Source organism: Pezoporus wallicus, unplaced genomic scaffold, assembly GCF_028554395.1.
Source record: "Pezoporus wallicus isolate ANWC-B61680 ecotype Strahan unplaced genomic scaffold, APGP_CSIRO_Pwel_v1 contig_6580, whole genome shotgun sequence".
NCBI classification, from domain to species: domain Eukaryota; kingdom Metazoa; phylum Chordata; class Aves; order Psittaciformes; family Psittacidae; genus Pezoporus; species Pezoporus wallicus.
This window is the reverse complement of record NW_026635844.1, coordinates 916,975-944,859: the sequence shown is the minus strand read 5'-3', so window position 1 is coordinate 944,859 and position 27,885 is coordinate 916,975. Positions and strand designations below refer to the sequence as shown.

The 27,885-nt window shown below is 47.4% G+C and overlaps 1 protein-coding gene across 2 annotated transcripts in view; it reads left to right on the top strand.

Moving 5' to 3' along the window:
* The window catches only part of FAM172A (family with sequence similarity 172 member A), a 275,992-nt gene extending 265,206 nt beyond the window's left edge, over positions 1-10,786 (top strand). For both annotated transcript variants that reach the window (XM_057398370.1, XM_057398371.1), the window contains one exon: positions 10,622-10,786. In XM_057398370.1, the coding sequence (XP_057254353.1) occupies positions 10,622-10,764 (143 nt within the window). In that variant the 3' untranslated portion in view covers positions 10,765-10,786. The remainder of the gene's footprint in view (positions 1-10,621) is intronic.
* The last annotated feature ends 17,099 nt before the right edge of the window (positions 10,787-27,885 follow it).

Below are 27,885 nucleotides of genomic sequence, written 5' to 3'. Positions count from 1 at the left end.
AAATCAGGGGTTTCATTCTTACCCCAAAAAACATCTTTAAAATATAACCCAAATATCCCATCTTCTGTTTGACAGGTAAAGAATTTTTGTATTTGTCTTTAAATACTTTTAAAAGTGTATTATAGAGATAGGTAGATAGGTAGGTAGGAAGGTAGGTAGGTAGATGATAGATGGGTAGATAGATAGATAGAGTTGTAGATATAGGGGAGAGGAGAGAGAGAAAGAGAGAGATGTAGATTAGATGTATATTTAAAGATAAAGATTAGATGGAGATAGAAAGGTATATAGATGTATAGATATAAATATAATTTCAACCCCTGCCTTGTACTCCCTGCATGCTATACCATTTTAACACGAGTTTTAAAACCTAGAGTTGCATAACATTTATCGCATCTATGCTGGACCTCTTCTCCAAGGAAACGTCTCACTCCCCTGCAGACATTCCCTGCTTTTGAAATTGCTGCCTGTGAGAGCACCGTCAGTAACATGCTGCAGGTCTGATTCAGCTGGCAATGGGTGGGATACCATAACACTGATGGGGCACATCATTCCCTGAGCATCATGTGGCATTTCACCAGGAGCACACATTCAGTGGCTTTCCCTGTTTCCCTGTGCCCAAAGTTGCATCCTCTCCCTTCAAACTGGACCCTGAGGAAGCCTGACTTGAGCTTGTTTAGTGTACCACCAGCTGGCTGTTTTCATAAAATCATAGAACCATGGAATGGTTTGGGTTTGAAGGGACCTTAAAGGTCATCCAGTTCCAACTGCCTGCCATGGGCAGTGACACCTTCCACTAGACCAGCTTGCTTCCAGCCCCGTCCAACCTGGCCTTGAACACTGCCAGGGATGGGGCATCCTCAACTTGCTGCCTCTTACAGATGTTTGGCAAGCAAGATATCCACACAGAAGGCTCTGATGGAGACAACCCCTCCACCTCAGTGTGAATCTGGGGGGGGCTCGGGTTTTTTTGTTGTGGCTTCACTTTGCTTAGCAGTCCTCAAATGACACAGGGCAAAGGCTGCATTTGAGTATCTTCATCCCCACAGTTGCCTGGGTACAGCTGGGGTTCCAGTGCAAATTTGGGATGTTTTAGCCTTAGGCTAAAACAAAGACAATTAATCAGCCTGTGGTTTTAGCTGTTCATGAACCCTTCCTTTTTTTAATGCAGTTACTTGCAATTTGTATTACCATGGCTATTTTCATTGGTATTAACTAATAGCAGTTTTGTCCTGGATGCCTGATTCTTCCTGAGAAGGCCCTATAACTATTTGATATATATACTTTATATAATATATAAAATCTATATATACTTTTTTAATATATACTCAAAAGAAAATTAGTCAGTTTTTGGTGACCAAGAAAATGACCTGATTTTTGGTAACCTGTGCTCAGGAGGGAATGACCTTACAACTTTCATTTATTTGGCCAGTTAGCATGCAGAGGAGCAAACAAATGACCTGTCCTTATGAGACTGCCCTCTAATATTTAAAGAAGAGTAGTGAAAAATAACAGCTGTGTTACCCCTCTATGTCTCTTTCCTGCTTCACAAACCTTGCTTTCAGTGAGCTTTTACATGGATCTCTGCATCTGTCACTCATGGGGCAAGAGAAAATTCATTAAATATTTTCTTACCTTTTTAAAACACTCCCTTCGTGTGAGTGGTTTGTAAGTTGTAAACAAGGGGTGGAGAAAAGATGATTGCAAGTATGTAAATTCAGAGATAATCTTGGCTCTGAGTTGGAGGGATGCTTGTTGCTCTCTTTCCATCATCCCACTAGAAACATTAAGAGATAACAAATGTCCAACAAAAATAAACACTATTCTGTGTCACAGAAGGTAATAACTAAGTATAAAACATCTTTAGTATGTGTAGTCTATTCTCTAGCATTGCTACAAAGGTTCCCATAATTATTTTTTTTTTTAATGAATATTGCATCTAAACCAGTTTCCTGTGTGCCTAAGCCACACAGCCATCACTCACTCCCCCCCCCCCCCATTCTTCCTCCCACTCCTGGAGGGATAGGAAGGAGAATTAAAAGAATGTAACTCCCACAGGTAAGATAAGAGCAGCCCAGTAACTAAGGTATAACACAAACCACTACTGCTACCACCAATAACAATAATGGTAACGGAAATAACAAGGAGAAAGAATACAACCCCTCACCACCCACCGAACAATAACCAGCCCAACTGAGCAGTGATCTAGCCCTTCCAGGTTACTTCCTTCAGTTACATCCTGGGCATGACGTGCTGTGGTATGGAATACCTCTTTGGCTAATTTGGGTCAGGTGTCCTGTCTCTGCTTCCTCCCGGCTTCCCCTCCTCCCTGGCAGGGCATGAGACTTAGGAAGTCCTTGGTCACACTAAACATTTGAGCAGTAACGAAAAACATAGAATCATAGAATCATAGAATCATTAGGGTTGGAAAGGACCTTAAGATCATTTAGTTCCAACCCCCCTGCTGTGAGCAGGGACACCTTACGCTAAATCATATCACCCAAGGCCTCGTCCAACCTGGTCTCGAACACTGCTAGGGATGGAGCATTCACAACCTCCCTGGGCAGCCTATTCCAGTGCCTCACCACCCTAACAGGAAAGAATTTCCTTCGTATATCCAACCTAAACTTCCCCTGTTTAATTTTTAACCCATTACCCTTTGTCCTGTCACTACAGTCTCTAATGAAGAGTCCCTCTCCAGCATCCCTATAGGCCCCCTTCAGATACTGGAAGGCTGCTATGAGGTCTCCACACAGCCTTCTCTTCTCCAGGCTGAACAGCCCCAACTTCCTCAGCCTGTCTTCATACGGGAGGTGCTCCAGTCCCCTGATCATCCTCGTGGCCCTCCTCTGGACTTGTTCCAACAGTTCCATGTCCTTTTTATGTTGAGGACACCAGAACTGCACACAATATTCCAGGTGAGGCCTCACAAGAGCAGAGTAGAGGGGCAGGATCACCTCTTTCGACCTGCTGGTCATGCTCCTTTTGATGCAGCCGAGGATACGGTTGGCTTTCTGGGCTGCAAGCGCACACTGAAGCCAGCTCATGTTCATTTTCTCACCAACCAACACCCCCAGGTCTTTCTCCGCAGGGCTGCTTTGAATCTCTTCTCTGCCCAACCTGTAGCTGTGCCTGGGATTGCTCCCACCCAGGTGTAGGACCTTGCACTTAGCATGGTTAAACTTCATGAGGTTGGCATCAGCCCACTTCACAAGCATGTCGAGGTCCCTCTGGATGGCATTCCTTCCCTCCAGCGCATCAACCGAACCACACAGCTTGGTGTCATCGGCAAACTTGCTGAGGGCGCACTCAATCCCACTGTCCATGTCAGCAACAAAGATGTTGAACAAGACCAGTACCAACACCGATCCCTGAGGGACACCACTCATTACTGGTCTCCAGCCAGACATTGAGCCATTGACCACAACTCTTTGTGTGCGGCCATCCAGCCAGTTCTTTATCCACCGAGTGGTCCATCCATCAAATTGATGTCATTCCAATTTAGAGACAAGGATGTCGTGTGGGACAGTGTCAAAAGCTTTACACAAGTCCAGGTAGATGACACCAACTGCTCTACCCCTCTCCATCAGTTCTGTAGCCCCATCATAGAGGGCCACCAAATTGGTCAGGCAGGATTTGCCTTTAGTGAAGCCATGCTGGCTGTCACCAAGCACCTTGTTGATTTTCATGTGCCTTAGCATGCCATCCAGGAGAATCTGCTCCAAGATTTTGCCAGGCACAGAGGTGAGACTGACTGGTCTGTAATTCCCCGGGTCATCCATTTTCCCCTTCTTGAAAATGGGGGTTATATTTCCCTTTTTCCAGTCCTCGGGAACTTCACCTGACTGCCATGATTTCTCAAATATGATGGCCAGCGGCTTCGCAACTTCATTTGCCAGCTCCTTCAGGACCTGCGGATGGATCTCATCAGGACCCATGGACTTGTGCACCTTCAGATTTTTAAGATGGTCTCGAACCAGCTCCTCTCCTACAGTGGGCGCAAGGTCTTAATTCTCACAGTCCCTGCATCCATCTGCCTTCCCAGACTTGGGTGATTTGGTCAGAGCCTTTGCCAGTGAAGACTGAGGCAAAGAAGTCATTCAGAACCTCAGCCTTCTCCAAATCCTGTGTAGCCACATCAGTGTTATCAGCACTGTTCCCAGGCCGAGAGTCAAAAAACGCAGCGCTGCACCAGCTAGTAAGAAGGAGAAAAAATGACTGCTACTGCTGAACCCAGGACAAAGGCTGTATTTCATTTCTTCAGACTTCTCTACTTCTTCTTGACTGCTCAAAAAAAATCATTTCCCTACAAATTTGCTTTTAGATTATTACCACATTCATAATTCCACAAACTATTACTTCTCAGACAAACTAAATACATTGAGGTTTCAGTTTGGGTTTTCTTTTTTTATGTCCCTTCAGAAATCACTGCCTTCATTTCATTAATTGCTGTATGGCTTGTCTTTTAATTTCACCTGAGTGTTTAACCTTTCTTTACCATTGCAATGCCTGGAATCACATATGCAGAAGCTCCTAAGGTCATTGGGTCTTAGAGCCCTTGAGCTAACAAACTCCTTCCCAACTTTTCCTGAAGCTCTCATCCTCCCTGTCAAAAGTACTTAGTGATTTTAAGCAAGGTATAATTTTTTTAATCTCCTTTTTTTCCTTAGCTTTACTCATGATGCGCTGAGAGCTTGTTCTGGTTTGGGGTTTGAGACCTGGAGGTTTAGATCAGCAGACCAGAATAGTCACAACAGACACAATAATTTCTTCCTGTGCAAATCCATAGGATCCAGGAATCATAAATGGAGAAAACCTATAAATTAAAAATAGTTCTGTCATTCTTAACAATGACACTCAAAGTTAAAAAAAAAAAAAAAGATAAATTCCTGCTTAGAAGTTGCTTTATTATACAGAAATTATTTAATAGCATGCAGAAAGATGGATGCAGGAGAGGCAGGATGTATCTTTCTATCATACATAAATGCAGATTTGAACAGTATTATTACATCACTACAGAATTACATACTCAAGGGATAAAGTCTTACATGAAGACTTCACTGAGCGTGCGTCTGTATGATGTGAGAAAGAAGGAAAGACGTTTCCACTGATTCATAACTTTGAGGAGGAAAAATCCTTTCTGGAAGGCATATTACACTCATGTTCCAGGTCAGATAGTGTTGCCTTGTTCATTCATTTATTTGTAAAGGAAGAATGAATTGTGTTGCTTCTTAGAGTTAGGGGAATCAGGGTAAAACATGTTCAGTGAGTTTTGAAGTGCTTCTATTCATGCAAATGTCCCCAAAAGTCTGCATTTCAGCCTTTGAACCATTAAGACAAGTTTGGATAAGGCTTATAAATCATAAATATTAAAGCAACCTCTGCTAGTGCCAGGGGACAAAATCACAAAACTCATGTCTCCTGCCCAATACTGGGATCAAAGTTTTGCAGTATGGCAGGGACCATGACCGCAGGGACAGAGCTTGCTCCTGCTGACATCAATTGCAAACTCTCCACTGAAGGAGATGCTTGGTGAAGAGCAGCAAGGCTCTGTGTCCTAATGCAGAATAAACCCAGACTCGTGGAGCACCCTTAATTCATTCTCAAGCCTGTGCTATTCAGAGGTGAGCTGGCACTTGGAGAAGCAGACCTAAGGTCAGCCCTGTAGGCCTACGGAGAAACTTCTCAAGTTCCTGGAAACTTTCATCTGCTGATGTATTCCAGCACAGAGGTGCATGCAGAGATCCCTCTGGGCTCCTGTGCAGCATGGGAAACCTTTGTCCCACACATCTTGTAAATGCAGCAGGGGGCCACTATTGTGCCACGCATCTTCTGAGCACTGCAAGGAGGAGGCTTTTGTCCAGCGCAGTGGGCAGGCACCATAGGAGGGCACCTTTGTCCTGCACAGCCACTGATCACTCTGCAAGAGTGAATTATAGGGATTGTAGAGCTCCTTCTCTCCATGGACTCAGGCAGAGGAGTTGATTGGCCTTGCTGAGCAAAGAGATGCTTTTACAGAGTGGGAGTGGAAAGCAGAGGCAGCAAAAACATGTTTGCACATATGTGTGCAAATGGCCACCAGGGTTGTTTGCCCAGTCATGTTGTACAGCCATTCCTGCAAAGACAGATCCCAGTTTCAGTCTTTGCTTTTGCCCTCCTTTATTTTCACTACCATGTGAGCTGCTCTTTTTCTTCTTATTATTTCTCCATCCCTTCTTATGTTTTTATCATCTCCCATTCAATGTATCATTTGCTGGTTAATCTAATTAACTAACAAGTGCTCTCATTATTATTTCAGATCACTAATAACCATGTTTTAAAGACGAGAGCACTAATACCATTACCTCTGGGACTGTGCAGGTGTATTTTCAACTCCATATCATTACCTATTACTTGTCTTCTCAAAGACTCTGGCCACTTCCCAGCAAGCGCACCACTGCCATTTTCCAACACAGTTTGAGGTATCATAACTTGTCTCACTGATGCAGAGTTGTGCCATTCTTCAGCTGAAATGTGATGTTTAGGGTGGTAAGGCACTTGAAACAGATTGTCCAAAGAAGTGGTAAATTCTCTATCCCTGGCAGTGTTCGAGGCCAGGTTGGACAGAGCCTTGAGCAGCCTGGTTGTTGGAAGGTGTCCCTGCCTGTAGCTGAGGAGATTGAAACTGGATGAGCTTTTAAGGTCCTTTCCAACCCAAACCATTCTATGATGCAGTTCTCAACTTGCAGCAGTGATTGCAGAGGTGAGATTCCCAAACTGCCATCCAGCAAGGAAGAGTGCAGAGATGAGGTGAGCTGATTGGATCCAGCCTGCTGAGATGGGTGCGCTGCAGGTGCTAGTGGATGTGCAGCAGTTAACTAGAGCCTGCAGAGGCATAGCTCCCTGTAGCTGGGAGCTGCCTTATCATGTATCTCAAATACTATGAGGTCTTCTCAGCTGGAGTGAAGTAACTCATCTCTAAATGAGACGTAGGGGCAACCACCGGCCATTGAAGCGGTGAAGACCTTGTCAGATCCAGCTCTGTTCTAAGGTTCCTGTTGCCCTAAAGGTGCTTGTGATGGTTTTTAATGTTGATCTCCTACTTTGCTGATATTTAAAGATAGATTTTACTTGCAGTAGTTTCAGTTAACTCTCCTTTTCTCAAATTAGCATTGTTTTTCTTCCCACCTCAGTTCTCTGGTGCCTACCTGATTGTGCATGAATTCTCAGAAATAATTGCCAGTAGTTCTTCAAGTTCATTAACTGATTCCCTAGAGACTCTTAGGTGTGTGTCACCAGACCTGATGAAATTTTTGCAGGTATTTCCATGCCTGGTTTTTCTTGTGTCAATAACTGTATGGCAAGTCTTCATTACTTCTAATGGTCAATATCTCTTTGTGGTGGTGTGTAAAATGATTCTGAAACTTGTTCACCATTTTACAGCCATCACTCATCTCACTTCACGAATTACTGGATCAGCCTTCTCTCTGGAGCTCCTTTCCAATGATGTTCTATACATGTTGAAATAGGCATTCAGTTCTCCCTACCTCTTTACAATAGCAAGATGCTGCTTTTGTGGCATTTCTCGGGGACTGGGAACAGGGAGGTTGATAATTTCTTTCTCTTGCAACTGTAGCCGTAGCATATTTTAGGATGTTCTGGCTGTCTCTCACACTTAACAGTTTTTATATGTATTTTCAGTGCAGCATGCTCCTAAGATTTCTCAAATAATTAATGTCTGAAATCACTTTAAATTGTGCAACAACCCATCACTTATTACAGTATATTGAATTGTGTGGTTTATTATCATGGCTGTGGAAATTAGTGAGCGCTAAGGACATATATATATACCTTAGAGGACCTTGGCTTCAGTACAGCTGCTTCTTATTATCCAACTCCCACAAACAATTCTTTCTATAAAAAAAAGAATGCAGGCTGCTCTTGCATTCAGTTTAGATAGCCTACTACTAAATACACAGTTGAGATTGCAGTCATCAGTGATATTTTTCCTCTGGCAAAACCCTTATGGGCAAATTTGTTATCACACTTAGGACATAACTCCTCTTGCTTCTGTCTGATTTTCTGAGCCTCTGATACATAAATCATAAATGCACAGTCTGTGCAGTGTTAAAAATTTAGGCCTCCCCCTGCAGTAGTGGTTGAATGTGAGTACAGAAGGACAAAATTTGACCTTTAAATGATTATAAAGGGCCAAGGCAGATACTTGGCAAGCTTTTCTTATGGCAATATTACTCAAGCAAAGAATCATCATAATCCTGGAAACTAAATAGCCGTTGTAGTGATTTTATCACCAGGGAAATTGTTCATCTGACAGTAAGATTGTTACTAGGAAAAAGAAAATAGTGTAAAAATTGCTTTAGATTGCTGAATCACTGAGTCCCTCTAGACTCAAAGCTTGAATTGTTTTTTGAGAGGGGTGGGCTGAGAGGGTTTGCTACAGGAAAGCTGTAACTTAATCAGTTCCAGTAACACCAGTTAATGTAAGCCTGATCTCTCTTGAGGACATGAGGAGGTTTCATGGGAGAAGGCAGGATAAGAAAGGAACTGAGAGGCTTCAGAAACTTAGTGTTTTGTCATTTTTTTGCTTCTCAGTGGCCGTTTCAGAGCAGGAAGGTTGCTGATAAAAAGAAGAAAAAAGAAAGAGGGGGTAGAAAAACCCAGCATAATATTCCCTGCCTATATTTTTGTCTAATTTAAACTCGTGGGTGTACCATCAAGACAGAGGAGACAGATGCAGGCAGGCAGAGTGACAAATGCCTCTTGGGGCTCAAACTGATGTTACCATGTGCTGTGACACAGGTGTGTGAGATCTGCCTGTGTAGGAGCGTCCTTGGAATGTGCTAGGACAGCCTGTCCCTCCATAAAACCAGCTTTGATAGATGACGTCTTTACTGGTGTCATTGCATGGTGGCAGTGGGCAATCGCAGGGTACCCAGCCATGCAATTTGGCCAGGGGTTGTGCTGGAAGGGAAGTTTTATCTTTCTGCTGTGGTACACACAGCCACCATGCAGTGGTGGCACATCTCTGTGTACTGGATAACCCCAAGCTGGAGAACATGCATTGTGAATATGGCTGTGGGGTGGCTCTCATAGGGGTGGGGTAGGTGGTCTTCCTTGAAAGCCAGAACTGTAGAGCCATTGAATTTTTTAGGTTGGAAAAACCTCAAAGATCATCGAGTCCAGCCATAACCTCACTCTGCCAAGTCCACCAACCACTTGGTAGGACCAACTGCCTCCCAGCAAGTAGGGCTTGCACAGAGATGGGTAAATTCAGAAGTGGAAAGTACTTCTGTAAAAGTTGCCTCTTGGAAATCTGTGTAAGATGTCATGAATCATCTCCATACAACGGTCATGGAGGCAGGGGAGGGGGGGAATCTGTGTGTGCGAGCATGACATGGATAAACCGTCTCTTTGGGTGGGCAGTGGTGTCTTTCAGTAGAGGGCTTTTTTTGGAGGAGCTTATCCGATGGCTGCCTTTGAGTAGGGCAGGGGGTTGACATGATGGGTAACACCTCCCTCAAAAACCTTCCAGAGGAGACAGCATGCGTGGAGCCACCAAGGGTGGGTACATGGGGGTGAGGGTCTCGTTGGAGTGTGAAGGGGTGTGTGTGGGCAGTGCTGTGTTGAAGCATCCATCCAGAGCTGCTCTCCTGCACCTCTGGGGACTGTCAGCTGCCCCACAAATCCCAAACACCATCAATCAGCTGCCCCACACTGCATCCCTCTCCACCAGGCAGGCCATGGCCATCGTGTCCTTCACTGTTGTCACCCCTAGATTGTAATACTGTCACAAAACTGTTGCTAAGCAACAAATGTGGTTACCAGGTCTCAGCGAATAGCTAAAGGGGGAAAGTGAAGTGTTGCACCATTGTAGAGTAACCATAGCAATGACCTAGTATTACAGACGAAAGAATTATCATTAACAATGCTAAAATATCAAATGGAAGCCCAGGATCCAGAAACTTACAGGCAGCATCTCCACATAATTGGGTTACCCAGAAAGAGATCCCAGCTCTTTTACAGCCTTTGGCTGCCCACCTCCTTCATCTTAGTTCTGTTTTGGGGGTTGTTGTGGGGATTTTTGTTTAAATAAAGCAAATGAGCCATGTGTTGAAGGAGGCACTTGTAAAACAATAGAACAGAAAAAAAAACCAAACCCAAAAAAGAGGTGAATCTTTATGGAAAGGGAAGAGGTAAGTGGGAAAAGTCTACTTTAGTGCCTCAATATCCCCTATGGGATGTTGGGAAAAGGCGCAGGAAGGATGCCTACGTGACACATTGATTGTTGTTCAGGCCAGATGTTCTCTTTTGCTTAAAAACACATATGTCAGGCTAAAAGCCATGTAAAATTAGAAGAAATAATAAAAGTACACGAGCCCTGAGAAGTAGACACTTTTTTTCCTAAGCTGCACCACTCAAATGAGGTGTTTCAACAAAGTTTTGCTTAGCAGGGTGCTTTGGAGTCTCACTTGCCTGGGCCCAAGACATGTTCAGTGTCTCAGATCTGCAGCCTCAGTGGCTACACATCCCTGTGTGTCTGTATGTACATGGTCATTCCTGTTCCCAGGCAGCAGCACAGCGACACCCCCACCCCCAGTCAAACTGACACCTTTGTATTTTGCAGGTACAGAGCGCCATGAACTAACTTCCTGGAAGAGTTTTCCATCTATTTTCAAGTTCTTCAGCGAGGCAATGGATGCAAAGAACAGCTCAGTGAAACCAGCCCCAACGCGGCGCTCCAACAGGATAAAATACGAAGAATTGTAAAAGGAGTAGAGTAAAAAAAGAAGCAAACACCACCAACAACAACCTCTTCAATGCTTCTTCTCTGCAAGGAGCCTCTCAGCCCTTCATTAGATTGTTTTCTTCCTAGAGCACAGGGTTGTGATGTGTACATCTAAATAGCGTTTTGCATTATTTCTAGATGAGTGCAGCTGTCAAAGCAATATGGGTTCACTGGTTGTGCTTCCTGTGGGCTGTAACTTGGATTTTGTGCTGCCCATCAGCGTGCAGATTAAGTCTGACAGAGGTACTGCACAGTGCAGCATGATGCAGCTCTAATTGCCCTGACATAGCCTTGCACCAAGCTGATGCCAGAATTTAACAGCTTTGTTGCGGTCCTGTTGCTTGCAGGATTTTTTTGCTGCTTCCTTCAATTTCAGGACAGAACTAAATAAGAATTAAGATGACGCTAGCTCAGAAGTGCTAACCAGCCTGTGATTTTACACCCAGTAGCCTTGTCTTTCTCTGGGACCAAGTGGGATCAACTCTTGACTCTTTCATTTTCTGCTGGTAGGAGGGTCCAAGAGGTTTGGTTGAGATTTATAAGAAAGCCCCTTTGTTGTAGAGATTTTCTCTTCCTGCCAGATCAGTGACAGTATCTGTGGATCATCCCTTCCTTCTGAAAGCTCTACTTATACAAAATAAATAAATAAATAAATAAATCTCTGTTCATTAACTGGCTAGATTACACTGTGAATCTGTGTATTTACAGAAAAATAAAAAAAAAGACGCATATTGCGCATCTTCCTGTTTCAATTTAAAGTCAAAGATGCTTCCATTTCCACATGCAGGGCTGGTAGTGACTTGCCACACGAGATGGCAAGGTGCTTCTTTTCCCTAAGCACAAGGGTTCGCTCCCACTTTCCCAGGCGCTGGAGGAGGGACACTGCTCTGCGTGGGGACTCCACGCCAAGTGTGGGGCATGGGGGAACTGCAGCTGAAGCCACCACCATCATTGTCGGAAGCTTTTCTTCTCAGAAACTAAGCAATAATAAGTGCCTGATAGCATGCCCAGCAAGCGAGCACGCTAATTAAGCTCCTTGAGTGTTGATGATGCTAAATTAAAGTGATCTTTTCCCCAATGGCCGTGCCCATCTCGCCTCTGACGCTTTTAGTGCCAAGGAGGCAACACTTGAACACGTGACTTTGGGAACCCCATGCCACAGCATCCCATCCCTCTCATGGAATGATTCCTATCCTACAGCTGGGATACGGCAGGGGAGTGGGGAAGTGTTGAAACGGGGTGATGCCAAAGTGGGGGTGATGCCTCTGTCACAGGGCAAAGTCAGTGGTGTCAATGTTGGGGATGCAAATTGAAACCTGGACGAATTTGGGATTAAATCTTCCTGCTGAGGGGCCTTTCTGCACCCTTGTCTGCTCATAGCAGGGTTCCCCCCCTCCGGCACCATTTAACCTCTCCCCTTCCAAGTGACCCCCCCAGGAGGCGCTCAGGCTCTGCCTACGCAGAAGGGGTCGGTGCAAATTCCACGCCCAGGAGTTTTTGCTCCCGGAGGGGAACCTGTTGCTGGGGGGGGGGTCCTGCAACAAGGAGGAGAGAGGGGGGTCTCCAAACGTCGCGGGAAAGGATTTATTTTTTCAAGTGCAGATGAGAAACGAAATGTACAAAAAAAAGAAAAAAAAAAACAAAACGAACATTTGTACTGTTAACGACCAGCCGTTTCTTGCGCCTTTTTCTGTACCGTGCCCCCGGCCCACCCAGCGTTACCGCTTCTGTCGGGCGGTAAAGCGAGACGGAGGAGTGGGTAGAGCTATCTTCACCACTGGTATTGGTGCGCTTTCACTGAATGGAAAAAATATGTGCTTTTCTCTCCTCCTTGTGTCCTTTGCGACCTCCGTAGGGCTGCACAGGCCTCCCCCAACCCCGCACCCCCCACCCTCTCCAAGGAGAGCACGCAAGGGGTGGGAGTCGGGGACTGTTTGCAAATGGGGACCCTGCCTCGCCAAACACAGCCAGATGTCGGGGAGGGTCGATGGGGCGAAGGGATGTGTGTCCAGCACCCCCCCCACTCCGTCTTCCTAAGCAACCGTAAGCTTCCCAGCCTCTCCTTTCCACGGGAAGGTGCTCCTGCCAGCGCGCCCCGACGGCTTTCTTCCCTTTAGCTAATCCTAAACAACTTAAAAATAAGACCCTGGGACACAGGTTTGAGCTGTTCGTCGTGGAGAAGGACGGGTTTTTTGCGGGGGGAGGATAGGACACGACACTGGGGAGATGGCATCTCCGTGCCCCTCCCCGGAGGGTTCGCGGGCTGCAGAAAGGGGGGACAGCAGTAAGTGTCGCCCCTGGGAGCTGGAAGAGAGGAAGGTGTGAGAGCATCCCAGTGCCTGCCATGGAAAGTGGATGACGGCAGCCCTAAACCGCGCTTACAAGGGATGAATCTGGATTCAAGCGATCCCTTGGGGTAGGCCTTTCTTAAAGTTGCGCTCCGCTGGTCCCTCAGTCCGTGACGTCTTCAGCAGAGACAGGTCTGACATCAGCCTTCTCCCGATTTCATCCCGCGGAAACTCCTTGGCATCATCATGCAACAGCCTGTGCCCTGGGTAACTTTGGAGCTGGGCACTCCAAAAGTGACACACTCGCACACACAAAGGAAAAAAAAAGGCACCAAAACCTAGCAAAACTGACAATAGGATAGACTCTTCAGGATCATCCCCCAGTTCCTCATGCCCCAAAGACTTATGGCCCGCCTGCCCAAAAGTTTTGCATATGGTTGTACGAGCCGAAATGCCATGGTTGGAGCCATCAGAGGATCCCCAAACACATCAGGGCTGGAGGGTGAGGGGGGACGGACAGACACGACATGCGAATTCTAATAGGAAAGAAAAAGGCAAAAAAGTCCCTCATCTGCATTGTGCACACATGGTCATACGCTGGTACAGTACTGGTGGTCCTAATTCTCCTTTGCACAGGTCAAAAGATGATGCTGCTTTTGCTGGGAATGAGCATATTTCTGTGTCCCAGAGACACACCGCTAATTGTTTGGAGGCTTTTGGCCTGGGTTGTTTGGGTTTGATTTCTTTGGGGTTGGGTTGGTTTGTTGTTGGTTGTTTTTCTCCCTCAAGGAATTTCATTCAGAATACAAAGTGCCACATCTAAAACCGCTTGGAGCCGCATATTGAACCGTTTTGGAGTCAGCCATACCCAAAAAACCTGCCAAGAATGTGTACATCCACCGTGCACCCGGGTAGAGCTGCATCATACAGAGCTGAGGGATGCATGTGTGTGGATATCTGTACCTCTGATGAACGTGTAGCATGTGTGTGAGTGTGTGTGTGCCCACGTTACGTTGACGCACTAGACAAACTGTGAAAAATGTACTTCTCGAGAAACTTGGAAGGAGATGTCATTTATCATTGTATAGTCACAATGCCACAAATATTCACTTTTCTGTTCCATTTCGGATTGCATGCGTTTGTGAGTATTTCACTAGATCAGTGACAGCTCTTTATTTGCATAATTATATGCTCTGGTCTGAAGAGAAAACTAACCCCCAAATTTCATGGGTCACCAAACTGCGACAATCAATGTTTTATCACATATGCTAAGCAAAACCTAAGGAGCTATATGAAGCTTCTTGGGGAGTTTTTGCTCCTCAGAAAATTAAAGATGTTGTGCCTCTTGAATAGATGCAAAATCTTTCCAAGCTCTTTGTAGCTGAATTCCGTTTGAAGGCAAAACTAGAGATTAGCTGGTAGATCTGGATTTCAGACCCACTAGCATTCTTACTTCAAAGTGGATTCAGACAAGCAGCTTTACTGCATCTCTAAATTTCGCCGTCCCGAGTGCTGTCATTTAAATGACGGGAAAAAAAAAAAAAAAAAAAAGTAGCCAAATGTGAGAAATGCAGAGGAACCCCATGTCTTCAAGCCCGCGGTGACCACTGGGTTTAATTTCACTCTTAGCAGTTGTATTCTTTCAGTTAGGCGCTGCCCCCTCTTCCTGCCTCCAATATCGATATTGGGCTTAAATACGAACAAAACCAATTCCCGAGCTGCAGAATTTGTTCTAATCCATCAGCTGCACAATAACCGCACGCTCCAGTTATGACACACACACCCCAAGTTTCCCTCTCTGTCAAAATGCCTTGTTATGAGGAGGAAGGGACCTGGTGGTGGGAACTGGCCTCCGGTGAAGATCCCCCTCCTTCTCCATCTGCAGCCGTGCTGCTGGTAATGCTTAGCTTTTGCTTGGAGCCCATTTAAAAGTGAAATAAAATAATAAAAGTATTGACGCAGACTGCGGGAGGACCTCTCGGACGTGTAGATGACCTGCAAATCCGCTGGGGATAAGTTTAATTTCGACGAGGAAAAAAAAAAGCACCAGAAATTCTCCGGTCTCCAAGCCGTGACCTTACTGGGGGAAGCCCCCACGGTTTGCAGCCTTCCGCTTAGGTTTCTCTAAGCTCTTGAGAAGGATAAACTTTTGAAAAGGGGTTTATTTGGAGTTACGTAGACTGCAGTAATCCCCTGACCCGGTGGCGGCGGGGGGAGCAGCGCCGTAGAAGGACCGCACAGCCCTGTGGGTCGTGAAGCGGGAGAGGGGGTGTCGGTTTCGGGGGGGAGGGAGTTGTCTTTTTCCCTTTCATTATCCTCATCCCGAATAGCCCTTCCCGAGGCAACTGCTTTTCCAGCACAGATTGGAGCCAGCGAAGTTTGGGGGAGTTACGCGGGGACATTTTGACTCCCGGGCAATTCCCAGGCAGGCGCCAGCCTCGCACCGCCTCCTCGCTTCGCAGGAGCAAGGGGGAAACATGAGCGGGAAGTAAAAATAGTGCTGAGAGACAAGAGTCTCTTCTCTACTGTCCTCTGGCTGCCGAGCGGGCTTCGGGAATGCCGGCGGGACCCGGAGAGGGGACCCCACTCCCGGGCATTCCCTCCCTGGAGGCAGCTTGAATTCCATGCACACCCCCCGCCTCAAATACCTCCCCTGCTCCCGGCACCCCTCAAACAGGGTCAAGCAAATAGGGATATTTCCGAGGAGACGGGGAAGACGGTTCCGCGAGCTGGTTTATCCCGGCGGACACAATAGCATCAGTTATTGGCCACTAAATGTGGTGCAAGAGAGAGCTGACCTCTCTGAGGAAAGGCCTGGATTCTCCTTTGTCGTTTTCATTTCTCTTTACTCACGCTCTACCTAATCCCCTAATGCCTGGTAAAGGACTGTCTCCAGACCTCTGCCTTCAAACCCCCTTCTTTAAAGCTGCTATCTCTGGCACAATTAGACAAATAACCTCCCCGAGCACCTCCCTTCCTCCCGGCACCGTTTTACGCCTTCCTTTCTCAATCTTGATGGCTCAGAAGAAGAGATCTTGTTTTCTATAGTAAAGCGCCTGGTGTAAAGAGTCCTCCGGGCTCCCACGCAGTTACTCAAATAATGTCCTCCCCAGTGTTGTGCCCGGTCCTGCTCGCCAGTATTTTGAGGCGAAAGCCACTAACATCGCATGGAACTTGTAAATCCGGGTCCACCGGCTAGCAGCCCGGGATCGGGCGCTGCCTGTCCCAGACTTTCCCTGCTCTTCCGGCCCCTTTTTGCATCCTTTTCATCACTTGCCCCTCTGCTCCCAAATTCACTGAAAATCCAGCCTTCGGTGCCTTCCCGGGTGGGGAGCTGGCTGAGGAAGATGTCCCCCTGCTCACCTCTCGTCGTGCACTTCAGATGGGGTTTTTATTACTATCAATGTGGTAATTATTTGGATTATAAATTGTTTCATTTGTACTTTCTGCCAGTTTAGCCTGTATCCCCTCTTGGGGACGGGTTGCTGGGAAGGAGAAGCAGAACTAACAACGGTGGGCACTGCAGGTGGGGTGCTCCTTCCCTAATGCCGTGTTTCCCTTGGGCTCCCTGCTAGGAGAGTTCAAAACTAGGAGCGTTCCCAAAAAGCAGGGCAAGGACCACCGAGCAGGATGCCGTCCTTCCCAGGGTCTCCCGAAACGCATACGCGCACCCTCGCCCCATCCTTACGTTCCTCTCCCTCCTCCTTCCTTCCCTCCCAGGGAGCATGTCGGGCGGCGGCGGGGCCCGGCGGCGCTCTGGGCGGGCCCAGCACCATGGACAGCGCTGCCGCTGCCGCAGACACCGCGGCTCGTGGTGCCCCCTCCCCCCCGTCCTCCTTCGGAGGGGTCGCTCCTTCCGATCACTACACATCAAGACAAGCACCTTCCAAGAGCGTCGGTAGCGCTCTGTCCTGCCAGGGAAACCCGCTGCTACCTCCCGGGCTGCCCCCCGAGGAGGGGAAGTTAGGAGAGGGGGATACACACGCTCACGGCGGGCTTGGTCACTTGGCTATCTCTACGCAGCTAAGAGTCGTGGGGCGGGCGGAGAGGAGCTGTTCGGCCGCCTGTGGCTGCCAGGCACGGGAAAAAGAGGAAGGGAAGATGATACATAATTTAAAAAAAAAAAAAAAAAAAGAGGGGAGGAAAAAGTTAATTCCTCTGTGAATGCTCCCGGTGCAGCTCGCCTCCATGATGGGGAGGGACCTGAAGGTGTCGGGGCTCTGTGACCGCCCGACCTCCCCGACGGTTCCCAGTCCCAGTAAGACCCCTCCTCTCCAGGGAAACGCCGCTGCCCTGGACCTTCCGCAGCGCGTTAGAATGCTGGCACTGTCTCTGTGGGGGACATCGGTTTGAGGCCCCCGCGGCCTGCCATGTCAACTCTCGGTTTCCCTCTGGACCTAGGGCCAGCTGGAGGTGCCGGTGCCCCGGAATCCGTTTGTTCCGTCCTCCCATCCCGTCCCCTGGTCATCTGGGGCAAGCCCCGCCGCCCCACCCACCTCCCGGCTGAAGCCACCACCGACCAGAACCCCGCGGTGCTGTGCGTTATGCGCCCCGGGGACCGGGACCCGCGACGGAGGCAGCGGGGTACTTGCGGCGTTCCCGGGCATTTTGGATGTACAACTCCCCCCCGCGACCCCTCACCGGGCAGGGGCCTTAGCCCATCGACTGCGGCACGTAGAGACGTCTGCATCAAAGGCTTCACCACACGTGCACGAAGAAGAAGGCTCAAATATTTTGCAGCGCTGAGTATTCACCTAGAATGGTTTCATTTTCTTTTAATTTTCTTTCCTTTCCTCTTAATTTTTTCCTTTCTCTCATTCTTGCTTTCTTTATATATATATACATTTATATAATTTAATTTTTTAAGGGCTGATGGGAGCAGAGATGGCTTCCACTCTGCCCCTATGGTCAGGAAAAGAGGACCCCCCAGCGAGCCATGGGCTCTCTGATCGCTTCATAAACCAGTGCAAACACTAGGGCTTCGTTAGAGTCCGACACAACTTTGGGTGTTTTGGCCTCAGTTGTCCAGATATAGTTGCATTTTCTGGTTCTTCGAGGGTTTTGGGGCTTCTGGGCTGGATTTTAATTTCAATTGTTAATATTATGTTTGAGGTATCTATTGCTCTGCCTTCTTTTTCAGGACCGGCTTCTCCTCTGCTTCTCAGCCCCAGACTCTGGATTACACCCCCGCTTCCCCCTGCGCTGCACACCCACCCCTAGCAGACGCGGCCCCTCTCCCACGCCAAGCCCTGCCCGCCTGGCCGCGCTCAGCAGGGTGGGACGGGTCGTTAAACGCGTTGTTCCCCGCCTGAGCTCCCCTCCGCCTGGGCAGCACGGAGTTTCCAGTAATAATAGAGCAAACGTGTTTTATTTCCGGGTTTGGGTTTTGTTTTTTTCTTTTTTATTTTGGGGTTTTTGGAGACTTTTGGGGTTTTTTTACTGTTTTGGAAAAAAAACAACAAATCTTCCCCAGCCGAGGAGGAGCCCCGAGACCTCCTCTGTACGTTGCTCTCACTGTCTTCCTGTAACCCTTCGAAGTCGTTTGAAATTACTTTTCCTGTCTTTCGGTCATTTGTCAATGTCACATACATGGGGGGGGGGGGGGGGGGGGAAGGGGGGGGGGGGAGCTGCGAGGATCCATGCGCGTCCCTGGTCCCCCGAGTAGCCGGAGTCCCTCTTCCTCCTCCTCCCCATCCCACTGCCCACTGACTCACACTCTGTCCTTTCCCCCTCGGTCCCACTGAGAAGGACCAGCCCCGGCTTTGGGAGAGGGTTTGTCCTGTTGCCGGGGGGCAACATATAGCGTCTCCGGGGAGAAGAGGGATGCCGCGGGACACAACACGGGAGAGCAGCGGGGACCTCTGCCGGGAACCTGGGGGAAGGGGTAAACTCCAAGGGAGGGGAGCTTGAGAGGTAGCCTTACTCCCGAAAGCCACAAGTCTTCCTCAGCGAAGAGAGCACTAACGCGAGGGTTTGGCGCTGCTGAGGGGAGAGAGAAAAGGGGAAGAGGAACAAATCCAAACTCCGAAAGTGTTGGCAATCCTTCGGGAAACGGGGTGCCCGATCTCCTGTCGTGACACGTCCGGTGAGGTTGGGGGGGGGGGGGAGGGGGGGCTGGCTTGGCCTCACAGCCCCGGCGAGCGGGAGAACACCGAGCCCACCCAGATTTCTTTCCTGAAACGAATACCTGGCCGAAATTCACTGGTGAGAAAGTCAAAGCTCAGGGCAGGCACAGCTCCGGCAGAAGGGCAATTGTCACGGCTCCCCTTCCAGCTAGATAAGGGGGGGGGAGGGCTATTTTATATGTTATTTTTCTTATTTTTACTTTTATTTCCGGGAAAGGTTAGCACTCAAGTAACTAAAGTTAGAACAAAAGCCAACGTCTTTAGCATAAAAGTTTTCCTTATCAGCTTTCAACCCGGCGAAAGTAGAGCCATTTGCTTAACTTAATCCAGAACATATGTTTGCAACAGTAGCAGATTTTCTTTCTTCTTTTTTTTTTTTTCATGTCTCTGTGCGTGTGTGTGTGTGTGTGTGTGTGTGTGTGTGTGTGTGTTGGAACTGATCAAGTTGTAAATTTTCCACCTCAGGTTTTCACCGCCTCGTAGTTACAGCCTAACACCTGTTGAGAGTAAGGGAGACTCCAAAAAGATCCCACGGCACCGAATCCAAATAGTCCCATTCAAAATCCCTAATAAAAATTTGCCAATCAGGCCACTCAAACTCCTTCGGACTCATCCCACTGAGAAAGGAGCTTCCATTTTTCTTGAGGAAAAGAGTTCAAATGAGCAATTCAGCTCCATCCCCATCCCGCCTTGTCTGAGAGGCAGCGTCTGGTGATTCACTGTTTACTATTTATTATTTTCCCCGATTTCATAGGCCAATTTGCTCAAGGTATCGCAGGAATTATGCAAATACAGAAGCGTCCCAGTTCAATTAATAACGGTAATAGCAGCAGCGAGTGCTAGTCATACTGCAGAGCGATGGTTCTAAAGCCTAACTCAGTCCTGTGTTGTTGTTATCGCCTGTAAAAACTTTTTAAACATCGGCCCTTCAGGGAGGCGATTTCTTCTGCACAAAAATGATGTTTAGTCTTTAAATACAGGGGCTGTCTTGGAGTCGCGACGGGGGGAGTTTGGAAAGCAAACACCCCCCACACACACGCACGGTATTTAGCGTTATCACTGTTTACCTCTGGTGTGGACATTTGCCATAGAGGAAATGAATAAATCTATCAATATAATAATAAGAAATGCAGAGGATGCCTCAGAGCCCTGAAAAGATCAAAGGCCCGTGTTTGATTTTCTGGCGCTTGCACTTTGGACGCACCGTAGTTGTCCTGATAGGTTAATGAGGATTAACTCCGGGGAACGTGTTGGTATTCCCGCAGAAACAAGACCCAGGGAGCCTTTCTCACGGCACACACGGCATCTCAGCCTCTTCCCGACGGCGGCTCCTGCGAGGTTTAGGACACACGTGGAAGCTGCAGAGCCCACCCTGACCTTCCTGACCTCTGGAAACCACGCACCGGGCGGAGCCCCCTTCTCCATCTTGCCACGCCCTGCGCATCTTCCCTCGGACGCCAGCGCGCGCGCGGAGCTGACCGCGGCGGCGTGGGCCGGCGGCGCAGTCTCGCGTGGCGGAGCGCCATCTAGCACCAGCCGCGGGAAGCGGCGCTGGCGGCAGCAGCGCGGAGCGGGCCGCGGAAGCAGACCTCGGGGTGGAGCGGCATGCGCGGCCCGGTGCAGGCGGCGGTGGCCCGGGAGGTGTGGAGGGAAGCCCCGACCAGCATCCGAAGGGGCGGCTAGGCACTTTGTCCTCTCTTTGTTCGCCTGTAATAGTTATAATCTATTTCTCCACAATTTTTAAAATTAATTAATTAATATTATTTATGTTATCTGTGAACACGCTCTGGGACATGTGGATTTGAGCGCTGGGGTGGAAGAGAGAGAACGGCGCACACTTGGGTGCTCATCTCCGGGACTCACCACCGCAGCTCCTTCCTGTCAGAGAATACACACACACAGAGAAATAATAATAATTTAAAAGAATACACAGATAAAACGTGTTTTCGGTGTTGTCATGGGGAGGGATGGCACAATCGGGGTGCGTGTGCCTGAAGTGCCAAAGCGATTTGTCAACGAGGAACCAAATAGGCTTCTTTAAGCGTTACCTGATAGCAGCTGCGGTGTCCTGGGTGAAACATAGAAACTGGAAATGTCCCCTTATCTGCAAACAAACAAACAGGCGGACAAAGTTTGCCGGGTGTATAGATACTGCTTTCAAAGAGAGAAAAACAAAGGGTGGGAGTATGGAATGACAGCGGCGGCTCCCGTCCCTTCGCAGGTCACCTTTTATTTCTGAGTCTTGAGGGGATCCCAGGGAAAAGAGAAATAAAAGGGGGGGACGGGGGGGAATGGGACGGGACGGGACAGGACGGAGGGAGGAAAGAGGGCAGAAAATGTTTCTAAGTCGTGGTAGCATTATTTCTGCAAAAAAAAAACAGCAGGCACCGGAGTGGTCCTGCAGTGCAGAGGGGTCATCACAAACCCGTCCACTCAGTGCTGGGAGGAAGATAGCTATCACCAATGCATGCCACATCAGTGTTAAAATATCTTTATTGTCAAGCCTTTTAAAGTCTTTATTCAATTGCTTAAAAATTTTCAATCACGTACAGCTCCTAACCGGAAACCGCACCGTTATTTCTTCCGAGATACTGCTTTTGCTTGAAGGTTTTAATAACTTATTGATTTATGTTGTGTATACAACAGCTTACTAAAATGTTACTGCAGGTCTATAGCCTTCCCTTTCCGTTTCCTTTTCGTTCCTTCTTTTTCCTTCCTCCCTCCTTCCCTCTGTTCCTTCCTTCCTAACTCCCTCCCTTCCTCCCTCTCTCCCTCCCTCCCTTCCTTCCTTCCTTCCTCCCTCTCTCCCTCCCTCCCTTCCTTCCTTCCTTCCTTCCTCCCTCCCTCCCTCCCTCCTTCCCTTCCTCCCTTCCTTTTTTCTCCCTTCCTTTTCCCTCCTTTTTTTCCTTCCTTTCTTTTTCCTTCCTTTTCGTTCTTTCCTTCCTTTTCGTTCTTTCCTTTCTTTTCCTTCCTTCCTTGTTGTTCTTTCCTTCCTTCCTTCTTTCTTTCTCTTTCTCTTTCTTTCTTTTCTTTCTTTCTTTCTTTCTTTCTTTCTTTCTTTCTTTCTTTCTTTCTTTCTTTCTTTCTTTCTTTCTTTCTTTCTTTCTTTCTTTCTTTCTTTCTTTCTCTTTCTCTCTTTCTCTCTTTCTCTCTTTCTCTCTTTCTCTCTTTCTCTCTTTCTCTCTTTCTCCCTCTCTTCCTTCCTTCCTTTCTTTCTCTCTTTCTCTCTTTCTCCTGCTCTTCCTTCCTTTCTTTCTCTTTTTCTCTCTTTCTCTCTTTCTCTTTCTCTCTTTCTCTCTTTCTCTCTCTTTCTCTCTTTCTCTCTTTCTCCCTCTCTTCCTTCCTTCCTTCTTTCTCTCTTTCTCTCTTTCTTTCTCTCTTTCTCTCTTTCTTTCTCTCTTTCTCTCTTTCTCTCCTTCTCTCTCTTTCTTTCTCTCTTTCTCTCCTTCGCTCTCTCTCTTTCTCTCTCTCTTTCTTTCCTTATTTATTTCTTTCTTTCCTTATATCTTTCTTTCTTTCTTTCTCTCTCTCTCTGTCTTTTCCCCTCCTGCCACTCTTTCTTTTTTTTTCCTTTCTCTGACTTTCCTTTTTTCCCTCCTTTCCTCTTTCTCTCTCCTTCTGTTCCTTCCTTCCTTCCTTCCTTCCTTCCTTCCTTCTTTCCTTCCTTCCTTCCTTCCTCCCTCCCTCCCTCCCTCCCTCCCTCCCTCCCTCCCTTTCTTTCTTTCTTTCTTTCTTTCTTTCTTTCTTTCTTTCTTTCTTTCTTTCTTTCTTTCTTTCTTTCTTTCTTTCTTTCTTTCTTTCTTTCTTTCTTTCTTTCTTTCTTTCTTTCTTTCTTTCTTTCTTTCTTTCTTTCTTTCTTTCTTTCTTTCTTTCTTTCTTTCTTTCTTTCTTTCTTTCTTTCTTTCTTTCTTTCTTTCTTTCTTTCTTTCTTTCTTTCTGTGTGTGTGTGTGTGTGTGTGTGTGTGTGTGTGTGTGTGTGTGTGTGTTTCTTTCTTTCTTTCTCTCTATCTCTTTTTTTCTTTCTTACTCTCTTTATTTAAATTTTCCTTCTCTTTCCCTCCTGTTTCTTTCCCCCTCTTTCCTGCTCTCCTCCTCTGCCCCTTTCTCCCTCCCTTCCTCCCCTCTTTTTCTCCCTCCACTTCCTTCACTGGTGTCGAGCACAGACCCCCGACGCCCCTCACTGGGGCCACCCTCACCACTCCCCTTTCTCATTCGTGGGCGAGCTGGGAACGGGGAAGGGGTTATCCCGGCAAAAAGCAGGTTCGGGCCCCCCTCCGCTGCATGATGGGGTTGGCACTTGGACAATAATACTCTTGGGGCTATTTCAACAGTTTGAGATAAACATCCCTGGCGCCAAGGGGAAGCCCCGCACCTGGGGGGTGGGAAGGTGTCCCCGCGTGCAACCCCTGTTCCCGGGTGCTCCTCCCCCCCAGCCCCTCTCCCGACCTCGGCAAGGCCGAGCGGTGGTCGGGGGGGGGGGGGGGGGGGGATGGTAAGGGACCGACCCCCGGGGGTTCTGCTGCACCTCGCCACCAAGGTTTGCTCCAATTTGTACCCTTCCCCGAGACAGAAAGCCCAGCTGTTTAATTTAACGTTGATTTATTGCTTTTAAAAGTAAATTTACACACATGCCAACAGCACTCCGTTTTGTTTCCCCAGACTCAGAGATTTATTTTCTACTTAGCGCTTGTCTGACAAAACAATGTCCTTTAACTTTATTACACATCGATGAGGAAATCTGTCTTATTTTTGTTTGGATTTATCGCTCTGCTGCTTTGGAGACTTTCTGTGGTACAGCAAGAGCTCAGGTCAGGAAATATACATAAAATGAAAGCCAGGCGCAGAGGCAAGCACCAGTAAAGGTAGCAGCGGCTGGTTGATGCTGTCATCACCACTGCTAGAGTCCATCTGCAGCCAGGATCACAATTAGGAAAGGGGGAAATAACTTTAACTCCGAGGGTGCAGGTAGTTTGGTTCGTTTGGGGGCTTTTAATTATAGGGGTTTTTTTTAAGTGGTGATGACTAGCTTTTCGTTCATATGCAGGAGTGAGAGGTCTCTAGTCTCCCATGGCTCTACACAAGGACATGTATCTATAATTATTGACGGGGAGAAATACAGGGTTATCCACACCATGCTGCCTTACCTCTGCACAGTAAACTCCCAATTACCAAACCTATGTGATGGCTGAACTCAGGGGAATTACACTGTACTTTGAAGCAGCTTTTACGGTACATTTCATCTACGTCTTGGTTTCCTTTAGTTCTCATTAAAAGGACTTTTCACTGATACACCCTCTTTGTGTTCTTCATTCCACACTCCGGGGGAAAAAAAAAAAATGTTCTCACTTTTTTGGCAAGGAGGGGCCCGAAAATAATAGTAATATTTTTAAAAACCCTGTGAGCTGGGTTTCTTATTCTTCCCCTACCCGTGCTTTTAGAGCAAGGGTAGTTCGTACTAACGAAAGATCCTTCCGTGAGTGTGTGAATGAAGGGGTACTCCGGCAGTACCGAGAAAGTAAAAGCAGAGATGGACACAGCGTGAACAAATCCCGGCCCTCTCCCTCTTTTTTCTTTCTTCTTCTTCCTTTATTCTTTTTCTTTTTCTTCCCCTCCATCCCCGTATTTATTTATTTATTTTTTCTGTGTGTGTTCCAGGCTCTCTCTCACAAACTGGTTTCTCAGAGAGGCACCTAATAATCACTTTAGAGATGTTCAAATGAGGACACTCGCTCTTTTCTAGCAAGAGGTAAAGATGTGACAGGTTTTGTTATCGGGGTTATAGTGGGAGCTTTGTAAGATATTCCCTTTCTTTCCCCGTAAATACACCATCTATAAATAAAGACCCCCTATCTTAAAGCGTGACTCTCCCTGCTGGCTCTGTCCACTTTCTGTCCAGTGTGTCCTCATAAATCCAAACTTCATGTCATTTAACACATTTTATTTGTTTTTATAAACCCAGGCAGGGTTGGGAGGGGGGGGGGAGGGGGGGGAGTGTTGTGTTATTTTTAATATCCAGAAATTGCACATGACTTTTCCCTGCTAAGCCCCAAGACCACATTTCCTTGCACCAGCTTTGGTGGCAGAGAAAACCAACAACCCCACCAAAGTAAATAGCAGGGGGACTCTGAGAAGCACTGGAAATTCCCCTGTCCGTGTTAGTTACGGCTTTCTGGGGGAAAAGGGAGGGGAGAAAAGAGGGAAAGAAAAGGGAAAAAAATAAAAGCAAAAAGCACCCTGTCATTCAGGAAGGGGCCGTTTCCTTAACCTCTCTCCCCACACCCAAGAAGCAGGCCGGCCCACTCTGCCCCACCCCCCCTGCACGGGGGGGGGGGGGGTGTCACAGGGACCCCTCAGGGGGGACAGAAAACCCCCAATCCCCTGGTACCCCTGGTTTGCATGTTCAGGGTAGTGTAGGCCCTAGGCTTTGGGGGGGGGGGGGGGGCAGTGTGGAAGATCCCCCCCGAGAATCTGAAGGGGGATATAAATGTGGCTCTGCGTGTGTGCGTGTGTTTCCCATACCCTGACCCCACGAAGGTGCACCTTCATGACGGGGGTGCGTATGTGTGTGTCCCCGGCCCCCCAGCATGGATCAGCCGTGGTTGGGGGTCTCATTATGGGGCGGGTCAGGGTGTCCCAACTCGACAGGTTTTGGCATCTTAGTTCTGCCAGGGCAGTGCGGGGCAGGGAGGAGAGCCCCTTTCTGTGGGGAAGCAGCTGAGGGTCACTTCGGGTGCAGGGAGAACATCCTCAAAACGTTCCGGCGGCTCCTCGGGAAAACGTCTGGCCTTTTTATTGCAGAAATGGTAAAAAAAAAAGACAGGGTCTCCGTAGATCCCGATCCCCCCTCCCCAAACAAAAGGCAAATGCTTAATGAAATAGCCCAGGAGTGAGCATCGCCGGGAAGCATCGCCTCGGCCCCAGGACAAAGGTGGGAGCGAAGGAAGGAGGACGAGGAGGGAGCTGCATCCCACCTCCCGGGCATCTGGTCTGAAGGGAAGAGGGGAGGACGTTTTGAGGATGCAGGTAAATAAAATCTGAGCTGTAGCGGTGTTTCACACAGCATCCGGGGCCATGCCTGTGCAAAGTTCCGCCTTGATATGCAATTAAATTACAGCAAATTCCTCTTTAAATAATATCGTTGGGAATCCTTTAAGATTCAAGGATGTTTGAGGTTAAGTAGCTTTTAAAACGTCAGTTCTAAATGGCTTATGCAATTAATAGCTACCTTCAAATCCTAAAACCATTACAAATATGCTATACATATGGATGCCAGTTTATCTCTACACATTTCTTTTTAGAATGAGGGAAGCATTCATAAAAAACTAGTTGCAACACTTTATTTTAGGAAAGCAGATGTTAATTTTTTTCACATATCATTTTATGACCAGGTAAGTGTGTAACATTGGAAAGCATCCAGAGTACCTCTATTATTTACTAAATGACTGTTAGTTGGGGGGTATTTTTCTCGGCATAACCAAAGTACACATTATATCAATAAAATAAACATCTGTGATTTTAGCAGGGGTGGTGGTGGCAAGTTAGAAATAAATTAAAAGCTCCTATAAAAGTGGGGAAAGGGTTTTGTGTGGGGAGAACACACCTGCAAAGAAGTAAACTAGCTGTTTGCACAGCCACGCTGAGACCAGCCTCTCTGTTCTGCAGTGGAAAGGGGGTGGCAAAACTCTACCAGAATAAGAAAACCCCTCGATTCTGGCTGTAGCTGTGCTGAACGACGTGCTCACACATCCCGGGCAGTGGATTAAGGGCTCTGGGTGTTTTCTAAGATTCGAGGGTTGCTCCCTCTCCCACCAAGAGCTGAGCATTTAGCTGGCAGGAATGCATTAGCCCATTTTCCTACTGTCAATGTCTAAGAATTCACAGAGACTTCAAGGGGATGATTTGGGTTTGTTGGGGGTTTTTAGTTTGCTGGGCTTTTTTTGTTTAGTTGGTTTTGGTTGTTGGATTTTTTTTTTGGGGGGGGGGGGGGATGTTTTTGTTGGGTTGTTTTGGTTTTTTTTCCATCTTTGCAGTAAAAGATCTGCGAGAGATGCTCGTGTTTGCCTGGAGTTTTACGACGGGCTTGAGTACCTAAGAGGAGCGAGGCATAACGCATTGGCATAATAATTAACCGTATGCAATATTTATCGCCTGTGATGTTTGTTATCAGGCGAGCGAGCGCACTGAATTGAGGTTTAACAAATAGGAGCGTTATTGATCAAATATAATGAATAAATATGCATATGTATTATTTATCTGCGCACACATGTATACACACACAAGGCAGGAGCGTCTCATTAATGAAGATGAGGAGAGCTGTCTGCGATCCGGAGGCAGCAGCCACTGCTCCTGCCTCTCTCTCAGTCTTTTGCCAAGGGTTTGGTTAGGGTTTTGGGTTTTTTTAACGTAAAACTGTGAAAATATGAAGAAGAAAAAAAAACCCACAAACCTACATAACCCCCCCCCCCCCCAAAAAAAAAAACCCCAAAAAAACAAAAAAAAAAAAAAAAAAAAAAAAAAAAAAAAAAACCCAACAACAAACCCAGAAGGGGTCACTAAAAAAATTGATCTCAGCATGGAGTGTAATTGTAACAAAATGCTGCTGAGCAAAAACTGAGCTGCTGGCTGGCTGGGGCAGTCTCGTCGCGAACCATCTGGTGCGTATTAAAAGCGGTGCTGTAAATATTGCTGG